The 23,595-nt window shown below is 35.7% G+C and overlaps 2 protein-coding genes across 6 annotated transcripts; both read left to right on the plus strand.

The window, feature by feature from the left end:
- Positions 1-79: 79 nt before the first annotated feature.
- On the plus strand, positions 80-10,902 carry zmp:0000000624. Of its 2 annotated transcripts, none has more exon segments than NM_001386559.1 (7): positions 80-203; positions 1,556-1,658; positions 4,087-4,182; positions 5,586-5,681; positions 7,254-7,480; positions 10,234-10,315; positions 10,428-10,902. In NM_001386559.1, coding segments are annotated over 6 exon segments (777 nt in total). In that variant the 5' UTR covers positions 80-203; positions 1,556-1,565; the 3' UTR covers positions 10,611-10,902.
- Positions 10,903-11,476: 574 nt separating this feature from the next.
- Positions 11,477-23,401, plus strand: decr2 (2,4-dienoyl CoA reductase 2, peroxisomal). Of its 4 annotated transcripts, none has more exon segments than NM_213321.1 (10): positions 11,477-11,576; positions 11,763-11,870; positions 11,966-12,034; positions 14,010-14,061; positions 14,135-14,270; positions 15,838-15,962; positions 16,084-16,177; positions 18,330-18,434; positions 20,350-20,590; positions 22,624-23,401. In NM_213321.1, coding segments are annotated over 8 exon segments (903 nt in total). In that variant the 5' UTR covers positions 11,477-11,576; positions 11,763-11,769; the 3' UTR covers positions 20,571-20,590; positions 22,624-23,401.
- Positions 23,402-23,595: the final 194 nt, after the last annotated feature.

A 23,595-nucleotide genomic window follows, 5' to 3' on the forward strand; every position in this document is an offset into this window, starting at 1 on the left:
AACTCATCGTTTGAAGCGCATTCTAACTCTACGCTTGGTAATTTCAGGGACTACATATCCCAGAAGTCTGAGTATCAGCCTATCAGAGACGCAGATTGTGCATAACCATAGTAACGTCATCAAACGTGGTGCGAGTTCATTTTCATGGCGCTGTCCGTACACACGTGAATGTGAGAAGGCACTGGCAGATCTTCGTTTGATTTGTAAGTTATTCTAAGGCACATTTATGTTTAGCTCGCAGATATACGTTTAATACGTTTAACCAATGCGTTCAGTAGCTGTTTATAACACTTGAAATTGTTATTAAAGTCACAATCTAATGATTTCCTCACTAACATCACGTCATGAGCAGATATGTAAATAATGTATATATATTATATGTGATCTACTACGTGTTTCCAGCATTTAGATCTTGAAATCCAAATGAAAAAGAGCGATATATACAGTCAAGGCCGAAATTATCCCTTAATGTGCTGTTGAGGATATTTTCATCTACTCTGGGGTGAATTTTTGACTCCTAATTTGACCATAACTTTGTTTTTTAGTTAGCAGAATGTGTTTTGGTAACAAATGTGGTGAAATATTTAAAGAACTTAAATACACTCTGGGGAAATTGACTACCTTTTTGTTAAGTTCTGGATGAAAACATCCACTGAATTTAAACTGCTCATTTTTTAGACCAGAACGCCTATGGGCGCACACATAAGGGCAAAAGCATCTGCTATTTAAAACGACACTTGCGTCAAGCTGAAACTAGCAAACAACAATTGCTTTGCGCCGCATTGCGCATAATTTCAGCCTTGACTGTACATATTAGTGCTTATCAACAGATTTTAGTCAACAGAGTGTGTAAGATATGTGGTAAAAGCTACATATATCTTACTAAATTGACTGAAGGGTCGTTTTCTTACTAAAACTATGCAAAATATTTCAAATATTTTATTTATTTGTCATTTCCCTGCTGAAAAATCAAGCTTAAACCAGCCTAGGATGGTTAGCTGGTTTTAGCTAGGTTTACGACCCCATATTTTAGAGGGGTTTTGGCCATTTCCTGGCTGGTTTCCAGCTATTTACAGGTCTTAGCTGGTCAGGCTGGGAAATGACCAGCTAAAACCAGCTTGACCCGCCTAGCCAGGCTGGGAGCCCAGCCAAAACCAGCTATGTCCAGCTTAAACCAGGCTGGTCAAGCTGGTTTTAGATGGTTTTAGCTGGTCACTTTCCAGCCTGACCAGCTAATACCAGGCTGGAAATGGCTGGAAACCAGCCTGGAAGTGGCCTAAACCCCTCTAAAACCAGCCTGGTTGACCAGCTAAAACCAGCCAACCATACTAGGCTGGTTTAAGCTGGATTTTTCAGCAGGGTTGGCATTTAATACATTCATTAAATAATAGTACTAAATCTCACTTTTAGATTTAAAAGCATTTGTTACATTTTAATAAATTAACTTTGTAGTTACTATCTTATTCTCTACATTTTTAATTATTTAATGCCTTTTATGCTGAATAAAATAATGCTGAAAAATAATTTAACTCGCATCCTATTCTTTTTCACCCAGATCTGTTGCAATGGATAAGAGTAAAGCCGACGAACCGCTGAAGAAAAAGAAAGTTAAAAGTGCACAGAAAGAGAAGACGAATAAGAGAAAGGCTGAGGATGAGGTGTGTGTATTTACTGACATTTTATGTTTAGAAAACCTCTCATGTCATAGCACTCATGATAAAGATAAACATTATTTATTTAAAAACCAACCAAACCTATTCAAGTTAAAACCCTTCATAATGCATTTAATATATGCAATTAATTATTCACGATTTAAGCTAGAGCCTAATGTGGATATCTAAAGATTCTAAGTGATATTACTGTGTATTTTGAGACTTTTAATATGTCATTCAATTAATATCTTTATGAATATGGGCGTTTCACTGTTCTGGGTTGCGGCCGGAAGGGCATCCACTGCGTAAAACATATGCAGGAATAGTTGGTGGTTTATTCCGGACAGGTGACCTCTGATGAATAAGGGACTAAGCTAAAAGGAAATGAATGAATATGTCTGACATTATTTTTTACCATAAATAATAAGTACACTAAATTACTTTTTTGTGTGTGAAGATGTTATAATAGTCATGTTTCACCCACAGTCCAAAGACATGCAGTATAGGTGAATTGGGTAAGCTGAATTGTCTGTAGTGTATGTGTGTAAATGAGTTTATTGATGTTTCCTGGTGATGGGTTGCAGCTGGAAGGGCATTCGCTGCATAAAACATATGCTGCATAAGTTGGCGGTTCATTCTGCTGTGGTGACCCCTATGCTGTTTTTATAAAAATAAGTGTATCTCACAAATGATTTGATGTAATCCGTCCAAATCAGTTGTATATAGTTTCAAAGTGTTTTATCTGTGTTTTTTTACGTTGACAAGTTTAAAGGTGACATTTGTGTTTTTTCTGTATATAGGAAAAAATGTAAAAATAATAATAATAATAATAATAATTCTATATATATTTTGTGGTTTATTGCACTTTTAAGCTATTTAACTAGTTAATATGGTTGATGACATACACAAACTTCAAATTGGGGATGTAAGGATTTTTTGGATTTATGGCATTTGAAAATACTCAAAAGAATGACAGCTCAACATGTGAAAATACTAAGATATAACAACTGCATAAATGATAAATTACATGAAGTTAACCCGAAAATAAATGAAAAACACTCAACAAATTATAATTTTGAGACTAGGCATGATCAAACTGTCTAAACTAGATGTCGAATTGGACATTCTAGGTTGACTCATTTGTATTTACTCAATAACGAAGTACCACCTAAATGTAACTACTGCCAGGCTGCTCCGACTATTAAACATATTTTGTTGGAATGTGGAAGTTTGAATAGGTATATATTTATAATTTATAAATTTATAATACATCATGTATAATTTTTATGTATATACATCTTTCCAAGAAATAGCCATAAGTGCAACCCAGGCTCATTCTGAAAACGTAGTCCCTTGGACTTTTCTGGAGACTGCAATTATGTTGTCGGAGGTATGTATAGCTGCTAGGGTTGGGGCGATAGACGATGCCATCGTCCATCGCCAGTGGCCAATCAGCATCGCCGATCTTCCGCTCCGCCCCCATTGCAAACTTGCTCTCGAGAAATACACACTTTGGCCCTGTTTACACTAATACGTCTTAGTGTTAAAGAGGCATATTAGAATGAAAATGATCCACATCCACACCGTGTTTTATCTAGCATTTCTGAACAGAGTGATAATCTCCCGGAAATCGCACGTCTCCCTCCCAGTCCTCAAATGAGTCACGCACCATTTTCACCCCTCACCACCGGATCCCTCCTTTACTGGCTGACCGCTTACCTTCGTGTGAAGGGCTTTCCCGCTGCAACCGGTTTGTTCAGTTAGCTCGTTGTGTATGTCGGCAGACTTGAACCGCAGAGAGGAGCTGACCACGATGACGACCGGGTTCGAGTCCGGGAAAGCGCCGTTTCAGTAATCAGGTGAGACAAAAACAGAATCCAAAAAATAAACTGAACAAGTGCATAACAGGGTGAGAATGTGGACACATCAGACAACATGTTAAAAATCAGACGAGGGCTTTTCTTTTTCTGGACGGCTTTTGTAAACTGTTGGTTGGGTTTAGGGAAGCGTGTGGGTGGGTCAATCGTTAAAATTGGTTGGGTTTAATGAAAGAGGAAGGTGGGTCAGTCAGTTGGCCGGTCACACAGTCAATCAGACTAAGACTTCAGTCAGTCACAGACGGTCGCTCAACAGCCTCTGGTGGGATTACGCGAGAACAGCGCGGGCGCGAACGGCACTCGTGAAAGACCTTTGAGATGCGAAAAAGAGAATCTCATGGATTTGCGAAAACAAAAGCTGCAAAAATACGTACCTCCGGGGACATATTTCACGGTCTCCAGAAATGTCCACGGGGCCTACGTTTTCAGAATGAGCCTGGGTTGCATAAGTTGCTGATGTGGCAATAAATACTAAGATATACCCTGGCAGTATCATTCTATGGCAGGTTAATAATGTGTCTAAGCCGAAAAAGAAAATGAATGCTGTGAATTTACAGGATCTGGTGACGTTGCAGGAAGACGAAACAAACAGAAACATCACTGAAGAAAAAACGGAGAAAAAGCAGAAGAGGAGAAAGAAAAGCAAAGCCGAGGCGAGTATAAAGATAAAAGCATTAGTCTTCTTTTCATGTTTAATTCCATTCATCTTTATTTATATAGCGCTTTTACAATGTAGATTGTGTCAGAGCAGCTTAACATAGAAGTTAGGGTTAGAGCAAATCCATCAATGCGCAGCTCCACAAGTGAAGAAAAAAAACAACCTAGAGAGAAACCAGGTCCTGTTGGGTATAACCATTTCTCCTCTGGCCAAACTTCCTTTGTGGAGCTGCAGTCTTGGCGCAGGAGGCTGGAGAACGCTGGACGTCCATCGTGGAGAAATGCTGGTGTTAGTAGGTCACCGGCTGGTCCACAGGTTCAATGCGGAGACTTGTCTGTCACTGTGCTCTTACAGGAATCAGTCCTGTGCTTTCTACTCCTCCATGACCACCACAGCAGCTGTTCAGGATACGGCCTGGTCCAGGATTATAGATACCTTGGCATCATTCCACCACAGGTCTTGGATCGCATCAGTGGTGCGGCATAGTCTCTAGGGGCCTCGGGATGAGTGTCCTCAAGTGGAAATAGAGAACAAAGAAAATAATTAGCTTAGCTGCTGTTCATAGTGTATGTAAACAAGATGCAAAAATGAAGTGTTGTAAATGAAAATAGAAGCTATAAAAACAAGCATTGGAGCGTTTCTAACAAAATGTCTGGTGCATTAAGACATTAGTCTGTCCTACAGGGGGTTTATCAACCCCACTCACATGCGTGAAGCACACTCATGCATCAAACTGTTATGCGATACTTTATGTGTATGCTTGACTAAAAAGATAGGTCTTTGATCTAGTTTTGAACTGTGAAAGTGTGTGTTAGCCTTAGACAATATCAGGAAGTCTATTCCTGTGTAGGAGCCATAAATGTGAAGGCTCGATCTCCTTTAGTAGACTTTTCTATTCTAGGTACTACCAGAAGCCAGAGTTTTGAGATCTTAAAGGCATTTCAATTTTCATGAAGGGATAATTCAGCCAAAAATCTGGTATTTAAAATTGAATCGGTGACTTTTTTTGTTATAAGTAGAACTTTAAAGATAATTTTGTGTAGCTTGGTCATTGCGAGTTTTAAATATGAAATTTTTTTCTTCATTAAACGTATAGAAACTTTTATTATATTATTTATATTTATACTGTTTCCCAGTCCTGGGTTGCGGCCGGAAGGCACCCACTGCATAAAACATATGTAGGAATAGTTGGGGGTTCATTCCACTGTGGCGACCTCTGAAAAATAAGGGACTAAGCTAAAGGAGAATGAATGAGTATTTCTGACATTATTTTTTCTTCTTATTAATAATAACTTCACTAAATTACTTTTTAGTGTGTGGCTTATAAATCATCAAGAAGATGTTGTCATAGTCACTTTTTACAGAGACAAAAATGTATTGCATTTGACTGCTGTGCAGGATCTGGTGACGTTGCAGGAAGACGAAACAAACACAAACAATTCTGAAGAGAAAACAGAGAAACAGCAGAAGAAGAGAAAGAAAAGCAAAACCAAGGTAAGTCAAATTAATGAATCATTTTTGGTTAAAAGTATTAATTTTTGTCATTGCTTTCTTTTCATTAATTGTTAGTTTTGCTAAAAATCTGGTATTTTAAATTTTATGGGCAACTTTTTTTGTGTAACTTAGCAATTGGAAGTTTTAAATATGGATATTTTGGTTCATCAAACGCAAGGAAACTTTTATTATAGAAAGGTGCACTTTAGGCGAGGCAGTGGCGCAGTGGGTAGCACGTTCGCCTCACAGCAAGAAGGTCGCTGGTTCGAACTAAATTGGCTAAATTGTCCGTAGTGTATGAGAGTGTGTGTGAATGTGTGTGTGGATGTTTCCCAGAGATGGGTTGCGGCTGGAAGGGCATCCGCTGCGTAAAAACTTGCTGGATAAGTTGGCGGTTCATTCCGCTGTGGCGACCCCAGATTAATAAAGTGACTAAGCCGACAAGAAAATGAATGAATGAATGAATGAATGAGGGGCACTTTATTGGAATTACTAAAATTAAAACCAAAAATGATGGGGGCTTAATTTGGCCACAACTCTCTCTGTTTCAGCAAATAGAATGATTTTTCGGGACAAATCATATGTTGACATATATTTTGGAAACATGCTTTGAAAATGTTCGAAAACTCAACAATACACTTTTTGACTTTCCTTTCGTTATGTTGGGGGCTGTTTTTGCCCCATTGACTTCCATAATAATGGCATTTTTTGATTGCAAAGCCTTGACACCATATAATCATGCATGCTTGATTGTTGCTGGTTTTTCTGGTTGGGAAGAGGCAACATTTGTAATTTTTGCTGCTGACCATCAGTTGCAGTGCAAAAACATTAGTTTCTGTCTTTTTGTAATATGGAGTTATTTAGATAATGTGTGTTTGTTTGTGAGAGAGACATTATTTTGATATGTCTGATAAAAACTTGATAAGCTGCTCAGCTCTCAGAACGTAGTAAGTTTATTTGTGCGCACACACTATAACCTGCTGCTTTACTCTAGAACTCCATATAAAAGCCTGAAGCTGTTTTTGCAAAGGCCTGTCTAAAGGGTTAATGCTGCTAACTAATGATCAACAGTAAAAATCTGACACATTTGACCTCTTCCCAACAGGGAAAACCACCGACAATCAAGAATGCATGATTATATTCTGTCATGGCAATCAAAAACTGTGATTATAATGGAAGTCAATGGGGCAAAAACAGCCACTAACATAACGAAAGGGGAGTCAATTTGAATACGCAAGCGTTAATGATTCAGATAACTTGCATACAATAATCAATATTTGGGCGAAATAGTGGTTATTCAGCATAACATACTAAACATACATAATCTGATGTGTACTTATTAACATATATTAAAGTGAAATATTTATTCATTACTATATTTTAAATCATTTAAATCTTGCAAACAAACAGAAAAGAATTGAAGGACCATGGCACAGTAAAAATACACATTTTTGCTGTACACAGTTTTACAGAACGACAGCTGTCTTTTGTAAGTCATGTTGTCATGTAACAGTCCTCAATATTTAATACACTATAATAATCTCAACTGTTTTTAAAACATTTCTGTCTTAGAGTTCTGAAATTATGAAGCAACAAGAACCATCTGTAAAAGAGGAGCAGCAGGAGGAAAACGGGCCGGGTGAAGAGGAAGAATTGAGTCCTGAGGAGAGACGAGTGCTGGAGAGGAAGCTGAAGAAAATTCGCAAAAAGGAGGAGAAGAAGAAACTGAAGGAGGAAAGCAAAAGCGTAACGCCGGAAAACAACGTGGCAGAGAAACAGGCGCTGGAATACCTCACATGGTAAGACAAACTACTGTTTTTCTACATGTAGATGCTTTTTTATTCTACAATAGAGATTGCTTTAAGGGTTATTTCACCAAAAATTAAATTCTGATATTAATTACTGGCCCTCATCAAGTCTTTTCAAACCCTGGAGATTAGGGCTGTATATTAGGAAAAAAAAAACATGTTATATTTTCTTTTCTGCGACATGAATACAATTTTACCGGATGATTTGTACAGCTCTATTTGGAAAGATTCCCTTAATTTAGATTGACTTGGCGGATTAAGTCTTTTTCTATGCAGTGCATCTGCATAAATTACAATAAATAACAAGCATAAATAAATGAATAAACAATGCTTAATGGTTTTCTGTGGACTCTAACAGTATTTAAGTACAGAATTTGAACAAGCAAATGTAAAATAGCGTGGTCATTATTGTATAAATAATAATATAATAATATTTGTATCTTTTAATCTTTAATAAATAATCGAGTCCTGCGATGTGACTATTGCAGATACACATAATGCGGTATCAATGCTCAAATGGTATATTATTCAGCCCTACCGGAGATTTTTGTTCATCTTCAGACATGAATTAAAATATTTAAGATGAAATCCAGAAGCTCTCTTATCTTCCATAGATAGCAATTAGGGGTGTAACGATACACTCAGCTCACGATACGATGTGTATCACAATATAAATTAAATGAAATATATGAAAATTAAACCATGCAAATGAAATAAATAAAATGCAAATTTTACCAAGTAAACTATTTTTATGTATTTCTTTTGTTTCAACTTGTTAAACTGAACCTTCTTTAAGAAAATAAATTAAACAGGCCTGTCTCTGGAAAATAAAACAATTTAAAAACTTCTTAAAAAATGTTATTGAAATGACAGAGACAAAATTAAGGAACAATATAAGTAAAGGTGCAAAAAAATAAGCTTTCTATTCAAATGAATTTAACAGTAAGAGCTTAAGGCTTTGCTTGGTCACTTGCGTTTTTTGTGTGTGCAAAATAAATCCACATTTACAGGTATTTAATTCATATTTGATTAAATGCATTTAAAGATATCTCTAATTACAATTGTGACGAGTCAAAACTCATTTAGAGATATCTGCAAATATTTTTCAATGGAAGTCAATGGAGGAATATGACTAGTCATAATATATTTGCAGATATCTCCAATCTGATTTCGTACTAGTACAATTGTAATTGCAGATATCTCTAATTGTCATTCTGACTAGTCGAATTATAATTATGACTAGTCAAAATATAATTAGAGATATCTCAAAATATATTTATGGATAGTCAGAACAAAGGTTTAAATGCTAAAACGGCTTGCCATACGCGCGCGTCTATCAGTCCGCCCTCTGTAGTAATAGCTCATGGTCAGCTCACGTCATGTGTGATTTTGCGCGGGAACATTATATGAAGACAGAATGATGTTTTAGGGTGAATTGTACCTTATAAATACGGTATGTGACTCTTTCAACACCATTAGGAGGTGTCACTGTTGCTGTGCAAAGTATGTAAATCACTGTGAAGACTTTAAAACTTCAGCTATGTTTGACCCAGTATGCGTGTCAAAAAGCGGACGAGTCTAAAGCAATGACTGTACAACCGAAATGTTGCCAGACGTCTGATTTTGAGAGGATGGGCCATCCTCTATTTCAGCTCCACTCATCTTGGTCTGCTAACATTACTGCTGCTGCAATCTGAACTCACGTGCGACAGCAGGTGGAACGTAGCTCACGTGCAAACAGCTCAACTAATAAGAGAAAACGGACGTCATATCGTAATCAAATCGTCATAACGCCACGATGCATATTTAGACATTTTTGCATTGCAATAAATCGTACAACGATAAATCGTTACACCTCTAATAACAATAGTTCAGAAAAGGAGCCGAAATTATGTCAAAACAATAAAAAAAAAAAAGTTTAAAGCGTCTTTGTTGTCCAATGTCTTCCATGTCAGATTAATGTGTATGTTTATTAAGGGCAATATGATGCAGACTCTGACAAAACATATTACCATTTTATGATAATATTTCCAGTTTATGCGGTAGTGTTGCAGTTAATTGAAGTTGATTTTAATTTTTGGCAGTAAAACTGGCTCTGTAAGCAGCTGTAAATCTCCACCCACGCAGAGCCGTAGTTCACTGACAAGCAAATAATTGGCATGATGTTAATATGGAAGAGAATCGGTCTTTGATTTGACAGCTGTTTGCGTGACGTCTCCGTGAACTATGGCTCTGTGTTGATGCTGATCTGAAGGCACGGGAAAATACGACATTTAATACCATGTTTTTGCTCCAAACTCACCTCATGAGCATGTTGGAGCATGTGATGATGACAAAATGGTGGATGTAGTACGTCTGAGTTAGATTCATACTACTCGTATTCATACTGCATAGAAAGTACATTTCTAACGGTCAAATAGTAAATTCATATGCCGTACCTTCTTTGTACGCCATTTGCAGCTTCTGCACAAGAGCGCCCCCTGGATTCTGGAGGAGATTTACTTGTAATCACAGAGCCGTGTTTACCTGACAAGATGTGCATGAGAATCACAGCCTTTTCTGTATTGTGATCTTTATTTGATTTCAATTAATCGTGCAGCCTTGATAAGATGAGAGAACCCTCTGACTTTATCTAAAATATCTTAATTTCTGGCCTTAGAGGACTGGATAAATAACATAGTTTTCATTTTTGCCTGAATTAATCCTTTAATATGACTTTGCTGATTTATTTCATGTGTATTTAGCTGGTCAGAGAGACGAGAGGAGTGGAAGTTTCAGAAAACCAGGCAAACTTGGTTATTGCAGAACATGTACGACAGTGTTAAGGTATATACAAATCATAAATGACCTTCTTCTTTTTATAAAGTATATTTTAATGTACTCTATCGTTGTAGAGTTTCTGAAATAAACAGAATTGATGCATTTCTGTGTGCTTCAGGTGCCTGATAGTCATTTTGATGTGCTGTTATCGTATCTTGACGGACTTCGTGGATCTGCGAGAGATACCACACTGCAGAAAGCTGAAGTTATTTTGCGCTGGGACGGACAAGGAGAAAAAGAGGACACAAAAGATGCTGAAAAGAAGCAACAGAGAGCCAAACAAATCGTCCAGCTGCTATGAAACCCTCAACAATACATCACAATATGGTGTTTTCTGGCTTCTCTTAAGAGAAAGTTCACCCAAAAATATTAATTCTGTCACCATATATTCCCTCTTTACTTGTTTCAAACTTTGCTTTCTTCTGTTAAACACAAAAGAAGATATTTTAAGAAAGCTAACTATTGACTTCAATATCAGGAAAACAAATAGCTACTATGGAAGTCAATACTGGTTTTTAGCTTTCTCCAAAATGTTTTTGTAGTTTTGCAACATTACATGAATGTAAATAAATGATTTTATCTATGTATAGTAACCTGTGTTATTAATATCATTTTTGTTTTACATTTAAAAATTTAACAAGGTAGATTGTATCCTCACATGACCACTATGTTAGAAATAGACTCAATTTCTCAAAATAGTCCAAATGAGCACATTTATCTGTGAAAATTATTAAAAACGTTGTATTATTTACACCAAGCCAGTAGTTAGCCTACATGTAGTTGTTTTTATGGTTAAAATGATCTTATGTAAACATAATCTTGGATAAAAAGACCAAAAAAGTATAAATTAACGAACATTTTAATCGTAAGTCAGGGTTATTACCATAGTACGTGCATTTGCTAATCATGATAGCATTAGTGAATGTGCTAATCATTATGATAGCATTAGTGAATGTGCTAATGATACCTTTAGACAATGTAGTAGGTGACTGTTCGTGTACTTTATTTAATTTAGGGGGAGCAGTTGTGTTTATTTACTAAACAAATTGTAAACAGTTCTTACGCTTAAATACTGCAGCTACAGCACTTTTTGTTCAGCTAGAACACGCGAACTACATTTCCCATAATGCCGTACGTGGGCACTTTCATTTGACGTCACGCATCTCGCCAGGTACAGAAGTCCATTGTACAGAATGAAAACAACTGTTGCATAAACTTCGTTAAATAAAGGGAGGCTGATCGTTTGTGCAGACGGATTTACATTCAGGTAAAGTAACTTTTGTACACTATTTTACGCTCTGTCGGGACTTTCCTCGCTGTTGCATTGCGGGACAGTTGAACAAAGCAGCAGTATATTGGATGTGTTGGGGTTTAATAGGTTTTATCTGTTGCAGTTAGAGATATTAGTTATATTGCATACAAGTGTTATGCGTGCTGTTTTGTGTCTTTTTAGGTTTATAATGGCAGAGAAACCTCAGTTAGTTAATAATTTGCCTGAGGATGTTGAGACTGATGAGTGTATGAACAAATACACACACATCTACAGCCCTGATCTGCTCAGGTAAACATATGTATATGGTTAAATATATATAGTTGCAAAAATACATATGTGTGTGTATATAAATTATTATTATCTATTAAAATGTTTGCTTGCAGTGATCAAGTAGCCTTCATAACCGGTGGAGGGTCAGGTATTGGATTTCGGATAGCAGAAGTTCTGATGAGGTTGGTCTTCATTTTTCACTGTAGTTTTTTTTTTCTGTCAACACTTTCTGTGGCTGTTCACCCACACATTTTCTATTACAACGTGATATATATTGAGCTTTAACCTTTGTGACCTTCTGCATGGTCAACTGTATTCTCAAATTCACCTCAGTGTATTTTCCAGTGGTACTTCAGGCGTCTTTTTAAGGGAAAAAAGCTGTCATTTATCCCCCTCCATTTGTTTTAAACCTATTTGAGATGATTTATTGGTTAATTGTAAGAGAAAGGTGCTGTCGCCTCACAGCAAGAAGGGTCGCTGGTTCGAACCTCGGCTCAGTTGGCGTTTCTGTGTGGAGTTTGCATGTTCTCCCTGCCTTCGCGTGGGTTTCCTCCGGGTGCTTCGGTTTCCCCCACAGTCCAAAGACATGCGGTACAGGTGAATTGGGTAGGCTAAATTGTCCGTAGTGTATGAGTGTGTGGATGTTTCCCAGAGATGGGTTGCGGCTGGAAGGGCATCGGCTGCGTAAAAAACTTGCTGGATAAGTTGGCGGTTCATTCCGCTGTGGTGACCCCGGATTTGTGAAGGGACTAAGCTGACAAGAAAATGAATGAATGAATGTAAGAGAAGATATTTTGAAAAGCTGGTTACCATTGACTTCTATAGCATCTTGAATGTATTTGTCATATATGTTAATAATTACTGTTTTTTAGCATTCTTATAAATATCTTATTTTATATCCAAAAGAAGATATCAAGAAGCTGGTAACCATCGACTTTCATTATATCTTTTTGTTCTACTATGGATGTCAATAGTTACTGGTTTCCAGCATTCTTCTAAATATCTTATTTTATATACAAAAGAAGTTATTTTGAAAACTGGTAACCATTGACGTCCATAGTATGTTTTTGTTCTACTATAGATGTCAATAGTTACTGGTTTCCAGCATTCTTCTAAATATCTTATTTTATATACAAAAGAAGATATTAAGAAAGCTGGTAACCATTAGCTTCCATTACATCTTTTTGTTCTACTATGGATGTCAATAGTTACTGGTTTCCAGCATTCTTCTAAATATCTTATTTTATATACAAAAGAAGATATTAAGAAAGCTGGTAACCATTGACTTTCATTATATCTTTTTGTTCTACTATAGATGTCAATAGTTACTGGTTTCCAGCATTCTTCTAAATATCTTATTTTATATGCAAAAGAAGATATCAAGAAGCTGGTAACCATCGACTTTTATTATATCTTTTTGTTCTACTATGGATGTCAATAGTTACTGGTTTCCAGCATTCTTCTAAATATTTTATATACAAAATAAGTTATTTTGAAAACTGGTAACCATTGACGTCCATTGTATGTTTTTGTTCTACTATGGATGTCAATAGTTTCTGATTTCCAGCATTCTTCTAAATATCTTATTTTATATACAAAAGAAGATATTAAGAAAACTGGTAACCATTGACTTTCATTATATCTTTTTGTTCTACTATGGATGTCAATAGTTACTGGTTTCCAGCATTCTTCTAAATATCTTATTTTATATACAAAAGAAGATATTAAGAAAACTGGTAACCATTGACTTTCATTATATCTTTTTGTTCTACTATGGATGTCAATAGTTACTGGTTTCCAGCATTCTTCTAAATATCTTATTTTATATGCAAAAGAAGATATTTTGAAAACTGGTAACCATTGACTTCCATAGTATCTTTTTGTTCTACTATGGATGTCAACAGTTATTGATTTCCAGCATTCTTCTAAATATCTTATTTTATATGCCAAAGTTATATTGAAAACTTGTAACCATTTATTTTCATTAATCTTTTTGTCCTACTATGGATGTCAATAGTTACTGGTTTCCATTATTCTTCTAAATATGTTCTTTTGTGTTCAACAGAAAAACAACAAGATAAGTATAATTAAACAGTGTGTAAATGTTTTATTTTTTTGGTGAGCTGTCCTTTTAAACACATTTTTACTCTTACTCAGGCATGGCTGTGACACAGTCATCGCTAGCCGAAATCTGGAGAAGATCTCTCAGGTACTTTCCTTATAAAATCTTCAATAACTCACTGATATAATGGAGATTAATTCAATTTCTGATTATATTTTAGGCAGCAAAGAAGTTAACCAGCACCACAGGCAGGCGGTGTTTGCCGATCGCTATGGATGTTCGTCAACCAGAGACAATTTTGGCTGCTGTGGATGAGACCTTGAAGACATTCGGACGAGTTGACATTCTTATTAACAGTAAGACCAGTCTGTCATAAAATAATAAAACAATTATGTTATAATGGAGCAAACAAGCACCTAGTGTCATTTATTGTTCAGTAATGTAATGGGATTACATAATATTCAAGCACATGTACTTTTGTATACAGAGGTTATCTACAAGCACTCTTGCGTAAGAAAAAACAGCACATTAAAATGATTTACGAGGGATCCTGTGATGCTTAGTGACACTAAATTTAAATTTACAGTTCATTTATTTACCCTCAGGCCAGTGAATATGCAGATTTGTGTTTTCAGTTGAACATTAAAGAAGATTTTGAGCTGTATTTGGGGTCCTTGGTGATTTATATAATGCAAGTCATTGGTCATGATTAAAATATGAACACATACAAACAAGGCCAAATTAATCCCTGTGGCTCTTGATCATACACAAAAGTTTTATTTAGTGGAATTAAACAATATTAATAATATTATTAGCTGTTATATAAGCCTCCAATGACCACAAAATAATCCAAAAAATTTGTTAATGTTCTACTGAAGAAAAATACATCTTTAATGACCTGAGGGTGAGTAAATGAACAGGAAATGTTCCTTTCTTGGTAAACTATCCCTTTAAGACTGGTGTAATAATGCTAAAAATTTAACTCTGCATCACGTATACATGCACTCACTGCTGGCCACTTTATTAGGTACAACTGTCCAATTGGTAGTTAACAAATTTCTAATCAGCCAATCACATGGCAGCAAAAATGAAAGCATGTAGACATGGTCAAGACGATCTGCTGCAGTTCAAACTGAGCATCAGAATGGGGAATAAAGGGGATTTAAGTGACTTGGAATGTGGCATGGTTGTTGGTGCCAGACGGGCTGGTCTGAGTATTTCAGAAACTGCTGATCTACTGGGATTTTCACGCTCAATCATCTCTAGGGTTTACAGAGAATGGCCTGAAAAAGACAAACTATCCAGTGAGCGGCAGTTCTGTGTGCGCAAATGCCTTGATGGTGGCAAAGGTCAGAGGAGAATGGCCAGACTGGTTCCAGCTGATAGAATGTTGCCTCGTCTGATGAGTTTCGATTTCTGCTGCCACATTCGCGTAGTTGGGTCAGAATTTCGCATCAGCAACATAAAAGCATGGATCCATCATGCCATATCATAAAGCCTGAATCATCTCAGACTGGTTTCTTAAACATGGCAATGAATTCACTGTACTCAAATGGCCTCCACAGTCACCATACCTCAACCCTATAGAGCACGTTTGGGATGTGGTGGAACGGGAGATTCACATCATGGATGTGCAGCCGAGTATAGTATAAATCTATACTTAAAACACATCTATTTAACTGTGCATTTACTGAATAAAAACTATATGCTGAATAACACACTATTTGTGTCTTTCTTGCTTTTTTTGAGTTTAAATTCTTTGTTGTTGTTTTTTTCCTGATACATATTGCATTTTATGTTTATTTTATACTTCAGTAAAGCACTTTGAATGACTATTGTGTATCAAATATGTTTTATAAAATACTTGCCTTGCCTAAAGTCAATATAAATTCAATATCATATATATTTTTTTAAATTTCTCAGATGCTGCAGGTAATTTCTTGTGTCCGGCTACATCTTTATCATTTAACGCTTTCAAGACTGTAATGGAGATCGACACCATGGGAACTTTCAACACTAGTAAAGTCATCTATGACAAATGGTTCAAGGTAAAAAAAAAAGTGTATTTTTAAATATGTTTTATTTGACATAACTCCTTTATCAAACAAATCTCAGATGAGTAGCTTATTTTGATTTCTCCTCGTTTGTGGCTTTATTTGTTTCCCTCAGGATCATGGCGGCTCCATTGTCAACATTTCCGCCACTCTGGGGTACAGAGGTCAGGCTCTCCAGGTGCATGCTGGCTCAGCAAAGGCTGCTAACGGTCGGTTTATTTACTAGCATATGTTTCAGTTGGCTGCTTTGTAAATTCCTATAATTGCTTTTAATAAACATTATATCATACAGTAGTGGCCACAAATGACGTCTAACTAGGGAGAATTCATACCTCAACCTTTGTAAAATTCATACTTGACCATAAATGAAACGTATGATGTTATTTTTATAATAATAAAAAATATTATTGTAGAATTTGTAACTATAGTGGATGCGCATAGTTGTTCTTGGAGATAGTAAAGATGTGCTTCACATTTCAGCTATTTCACTGGTGAACTAAGGTAATATTTAAATGGATTCATGTTTTTCCTTATTCTAGAATGTATTATTTCAAAAGTTCACACTTAGCTGATGATTGATTATAAGCAAGTTTGGCATGCTGTCCCGGGAGAGAGCCCTGAGCTCAAAATTTCTTTGAGCCCTGGGCTCCCCCCCATTTGCAGGGCGAGAGGGGAGCCTTGAGCTCAGGTAGATCTCGACATCTCCCCCCTTGATAAGACCTGATGACTAAAATGAATGCTATGAAGAGATATGCTGCAGGAGTTTGACTGTACTGCTAAATTTAAATTTGATCGATTCACTTATTGTGCATGTTTTTGGAATGTGGGAGGAAACCAGAGAACCAGAGAGCACGGGAAGAACAGGCAAACTATGCACAGAAACGACCGCCGGCCTGTTAAAGGACTAGAACTGGTGACGTTCTTGCTGTGAGGCGACAGTGCTAACCACTGGGCCACCGTGCCGCCCTATGGAGGGAAAGGTGAAGAGGTAGGGGTGGAACGGGGGATTCTTCAAATCGAAGACGACTGTAGTGAAAAACCCTGGCTCTTTATTGACCTTATTCTCCGCAGACGAGTGGGCGCTGCCATTTGAATCTTTTTGGCACGAGACTTCCGGTCTCATTCACTTCCATTCATATTTAGACATTAAAAACTGCTCGTTTCGCTGTTTGATGTTGCAAACTGATATTTCCTTGTTATATTATTCTACTTGGTCTGTATAATCATGCAAACATTTGTTTGTAGAGCAAGTAGTTAGACCGTTTTTTGCCGTTTATTATTCCTTGTCATTTCTCCCATAGGCGACTGAAACGGAAGTTCTAAAACAATCGCGAAAACAGCCGCACTTCCACATTTTAGAATAAGGTCAATAGTGGGTTAGGAATGGCCTGATTGGTGGATCATACATGCTAATGCAGAACCAGCCGTGTTCAATCGTAATCACGTGATCCTCTCGAAATTAGTTTATGAATAAACTTCACAAAGCAAACAAAATAATGACTCTTACATGATTAACAGAAGACACAGCTGCTAAACTGACAACAAATGCTAAACTGAATTTTTTCCACCTTTCAAACCACTAGGTTTACGTTTTTTAAACTTATTTACAATATAATTTAGTGTGATCGCTTATTTCTTTATATATATATATATATATATATATATATATATATATATATATATATATATATATATATATATATATATATATATATATATATGATATGATGGAACATTATTTCACTATTATTTTAATTATTAGACTTTAGACATTATTTGAAACATTAAAACACACACTTTAATGACATTTAGTGTTCTTTGTATATACTGTAGCTATTATTAGCTTCTATTAAATTATTATTATTATTTATTTATTTATTTATTTTTAGATATGTTTATTGAGATATCACCACATTTTTAAACGTGATAGTTTTAATAACTAATTTATTTGGTCTTTGCAATTATGACAGTTACTATTACATAAAATTGTAATAGTAAGTATTATAAATAATGTTTTAACTTAAGAGTCCAATTTAAATGCTTAACTTTACTAAATAGGTTAATTAGGCAAGTCATTAAACAACAGTGGTTTGTTCTGTAGCCAATCAAATAAAATCCCGAAGGATGCTATTAATGTTGAATGTTTTAAAACATGATTCAAAAAATATTTTATTTTTTCAGCAAAAATTCTTTCTTCATAAGAACAATATAATAAGAACTACAGTGATAACTTCCTTCCTCTGTTAGTCATCACTTGGGAAAATATTTTTGTCTTCAACTGTATTTATAAACTCACTTTAATACATTTAATTTGACACCATTACCATAATGACTTATCTCCCCATCACTGTGTGTTTATAGATGCCATGACGAGGCATTTAGCGGTGGAGTGGGGCCCCAGCGGTGTGAGGGTGAACACCGTGGCTCCAGGGCCCATCTCTGGCACAGAGGGATACCGCAGACTGGGTAAAACTGGATATGTGTGCCAACACTAATTCTAATCTCACTATTAGTCAAAATGTGAATACAATTGTGTTGTTAACAGTAAATATCTCAAATTTCCATAATATTAGATATTAGTAAATATCTAATACATTTTAGCTGTAGTTTTTAACTAATATTAATATCATGTCTGTAATATATCAGGATTTTTCTATTTTAATAAAAATCTTATATAATTTACGTATTAATTTTTTGTTTATTTGTTTTTTAAGTGTACATTTATTCATGAAATGTTCTTACCATGAAATACTCTTTATTGCTGACATGACATTAAACATGCCTGTAGCCAGGGGGGGTCCCAAACGGTCCAGAATTTGTCCTTTTAATTATTTTATGTAATTTAAAATTATATAATGTATTTATTATGTAATGAATATATTTATATTCAATATAAATTGTAATAAAGAGTAATCTTAATTAACTCAGCCAGTAATTGGAATCCCATAGAGCACAATAATGTGACGCGAGTCATGTGACAACCCACTGAGTGATCACTTTTTAATCTTTGATGCGACATCCATACTGAGTAATCCTGTGGGTCGAAAAGAGCAAGAAGGCAGAAAAGGCAGGCAGTGGCGTCATTATTGTAAAATATTGAACATATGTTCGAAAAGACTGCCAAACAGGGTAAGGCTAAAGTATACTTACTTCCTAACAGATGAAAATCTGCCCCTATCCCATGAGGTTCTAGGCCAGGGGTGTCAAACTCAATTCCTGGAGGGCCGAAGCCCTTTAGTTCCAACCCTGCTCCAACACACTTACCTGTAGGTTTCAAACAAGCCTGAAGGACTCAATGAGTTTGATCAGGTGTGTTTAATTAGGGTTGGAACTAAACTGTGCAGAGCTGCGGCCCTTTTGCAACTGAGTTTGACACCTGTGTTCTAGGCTAACTGGCCGCATTAGCCGGCACGTCCTGTATTTTTATTGACTTGTCCAGTACATGATCTCCCTTTCCCTATTTTTGACATAATTTTTTTTAAATGACTGTCCGACGAAGGCTTTAATGGCAAGCGGAGTCCTCAGCTGTTAGATGTCACTTCACAGCAAAAGGCGCTTATCCCGTCACGTCTGTGTTTATGAGGCTGTTTGGTCACTTCATTCGTTTTATTCTGATCGGATATAAATCCGATCGCTCAAACCGCTTCAGAAGGTGATCTGGGATGCATTCCAGATGAAACTGGACAGGTATAATTATTTTTTGGACAAAATTAATATAAACAAAATAAATTATGACCTGGAGAAAATCTGACCTGCGCCTGAAACACCTGCAGGTGCGCTTTTTACAGACTTTAACAGACTTTAACAGATTGCTATTTGTCTTAATGATATATGATGTAATAAATTTGTATTTAAAAAATTTATCTTGTTTTAATTTTTTAAGTGGAATTTTTATTAAATATTTTTAGTACATCAAAAAGTGTGGTTATTATAAAATCTGACTAGCTAATCCAGCAAAAAAAAGTCACTAAAATGCAGTATTTAAATGTCATAGTTAAATAGAAACTGACGCTTATAACTGCAAAAAGAGAAAAAAAGAAACACCCCTTTCACCAGGCTGGCTACAGGCCAGTTAAATCAAAATACGTCATCATCATCGTCATCATCTGCTGATTAACTAACATTCACTTATTGTAAAGTGTTACCTAATGTACTTTATAAACCTTTTGCAATTTAATTTGGCTGAAATATTTGTTTAATCCAAACTTGTGTATCCAATAAACCAATACACAAAGTATTTTTCATACCTGTTAAAGTCATCTTTTTTGCAGTTTACATCTATACTGTGATAAAAGACTCAGCATCTAATCACAGCAAGAACATTCTGATGTATTCATAAGCCTATTCACTAAACCACTCACCTCTTATTGTTTGTGTTCAGGTGGTTCACATGCTGAGACCGCAGGCGCTTTCCACAGCATCCCGTTACAAAGAGCTGGAAACAAGACGGAGATGGCGCACGCGGTTTTATTCTTGGCCAGCCGCGCCTCCTCGTACGTCACTGGCTCTGTATTGGTCGCCGACGGAGGGGCGTGGCTTACTTCAGCCAATGACGTGGAGCGGCTGTTGGGTATTGTCTCGTCTCGCTCTGCAAAACTATGAACAGACTGCACCGCACACAGGTGTGTGTGTGTGTCTGTGTGTGCGTAAGGTAGACGACAGGGGTTTGCTGGATATACAATTTAAGTCAGAATTATTTGCCCTCCTGTGAGTTTTAAAAAAAAAATTTCCCAAATGATGTTTAACAGAGCAAGGAATTTTCCACAGCATTACCTGTAATATTTTTTCTTCTGGAGAAAGTTTTATTGTTTTATTTAGGCTAGAACAGGGGTGCCCAAACTTTTTTTGTGTGGTGGGGCGAATGTAGATATACCAAACTCTATTCCATTAAATTTGCCGTGGGTAATTTTTCTAATTTATTTAATATATAATAACAACTAGAAAACATTGCTTTATATTACCTAATGCTGTTTCTATCTTTTAATTTTATAGTGAACTTATTACAGTTAAAAACAATCTCATTGTCCGCTTAGTGGTTAAAGCGCCAACATACGGTGCAGTAGCACTTCAGGGCGTCCTGAGTTGGAATCCCGGCTCAAGGACATTTCCCAACCCTACGCCTTTCTCTCTCTCCCACTTCGCTTCCTGTCTCGTTACTGTCCTATCTAATAAAGACAAAAAGGCCAAAAATAAATCTTTAAAAAAAAAACAAAACAATCTGATTTATAACAAAATGGGGTTACACTAGTCAAGCTGCTCCTGTTTTTGCCTTGATTTGCTCGCCGATGTCTTCTAAATTATCCTGTTGTCGAGTAACAGTGCTTTTGTATGTTTTAAAAATCAAATTCGTTTACAAACATGTACAGTAAGTGAAGCATTTAATTTCAGTTTGCTTTTTTGTAGCTCAACAATAAAACAAATCAGAAAGGTTATGTTAAATTAGAAATTACGATCTCTGTTAAAGGCAATCGCTCCAACCCTTCCCATCATTCTCACTCTCTTCTCAGACGGGATGGTGGGCCAAATGAAAGGTTCAAAAAATCAGCATGCTGCCACTTTAGCTCTCAAAAAGTCCTTTAACATCACAACGTTTCGACTTAAATGGTCTTCATCAGGTAAAACAATACAAATTGGAGTTCTCGAGAAATAGTGATACAGCTCTACACAACACACCTGCAATCAATCACCCCAATAAGCCAGTAAAGAGGCACAAATACATACAACAATATACATATGACAATATGGAAGACATGCACACCATTACAGAAATAAGTAAAATTGCAGGTGTGATGTGTAGAGCTGTATGACTATTTCTCAAGTACTCCAATTTGTATTGTTTTACCTAATGGAGACCATGTAGGTCGAAACCTTGTGATGTTTAAGGACTTTTTGAGAGCTAAAGTGGCACTGTGCCCATTTTTTGATTCTTTGCTACTTTGTTTATTTTTGATCGAGCACCTGCCTTTGAGATTTTTAGATGTGCGCACATTTCTGTTTCGTTTGCTTTCCAAATTAAAGTTTACGATGGGCAAACTTCGACCCGTGGGCCCTAGTTTGAGCATCTCTGGCCTAAAATAAAATCAGTTTTTTATTCTTAAAATATCATTTTAAGGTCAATATTATTAGCCTCCTTAGCAATATTTTTTTCGACTGTCTGCAGAACAAACCTTCATTATACAATGACTTGCCCAATTACCCTAACCTGCCTAATTAACCTAGTTAAGACTTTAAATGTCACTAAGATGAATACTAGTATCCTGAAAAAAATCTAGTCAAATATTATTTATTGTCATCATGACAAAGATAAATTAAATCAGTAATTAGAGATGAGTTATTAAAACTGTTATGTTTAGAAATGTGTTGAAAAAAAATCTTCTCTCTGTTAAACAGAAATTGGGGAAAAATATATACAGGGGGGCTAATAGTTCTGACCTCAACTGTATGTAGATCAAATAATTAATATAATAATTATAATAATAATTTAAAACCTCAGTCATAATCAGGAAATTAATTCTACTAATAATCTTGTCAGTAAACAATTTTTTTCCCAATAATTTTTTTGTTATTAAATGATTCACTACTAAATATATGTGTATACAATTCTGTTAAATATCACACAATGTCATTGTAACTTGCATTTTCCTTGTGTTTTTAGGTTTTTGGATGGCAGAAAAAAGAAAGGATAAATAGCAAGAGGATGAAAAAATGCAATGAATCTGCTGAAGTTCATTTGAATGAGAATTGTTGAAACGCGGGTTATTCTTCACCCCAAAATCAAGGAAAAGAAGTGATGATGATCTGCTTAAAAACTAATTTTTAAACAAACATATTATTTTGTGACACTTTTTTTATTATAAATGAGCACAATGTCACCCAAAATTCCTAACAAGGCTTAAAAATGCTTTTTACTTTTGACAAAAAAACATAAAAGTGTCAAGAAAAGTTAGTTTTCATTCCTTTTCCACAGTTATGGTAGTTAGAATAAGTTTCCTTTGTCTCATTACTGTAATGAATGATTTTTCCCTTCAGAATATGAGGTGAAATATGACTTGAACAGATTGTTATAACCCTTGTGTCGTCTTAACTGTTGTTAGACATTTCTAGCATATTATTCACGAAAGGTTTAGCAATTATATTAGATTAAAATATCCACTTATAGCAGCATTAATATAAATAAACCTTCAACACTACATAACTTAGTGCTGTTTTCTAAATTTTAACTGTTTTATATTCACAGACTGTGCTCCATGAAGACATTTGGTCAATTTCCTAGAGTAAATATATTAAAACTCACACTTTAAAGACGATTTTCTCAGATTTTGCATCATTTTGAACGTCAGATACATGTTTTTCAAACAAAAGTGCAAACATTTGTATTTCTATTGTATTTTACATAACAGTTTTCATAATAAATCATTTATAATAATTACCAATATTACTTTTCTGACTGTTATTAATTGTTCCCCCACACGGGGGCGCAAGAAAGTCAAAGTAAATATCTGGAAATACCACTAAGCGTTTATTTGTAGACGACAGTTGTTCAGTTTAATTCTAGCAAGCTGTCTTGATTATTTCAATCATAGTTCTACATCTGTTTTCAATCTTAAACTACGGCGTCATGATAATC

This window comes from Danio rerio, chromosome 24 (genome assembly GCF_049306965.1).
Source record: "Danio rerio strain Tuebingen ecotype United States chromosome 24, GRCz12tu, whole genome shotgun sequence".
Lineage (NCBI taxonomy): Eukaryota > Metazoa > Chordata > Actinopteri > Cypriniformes > Danionidae > Danio > Danio rerio.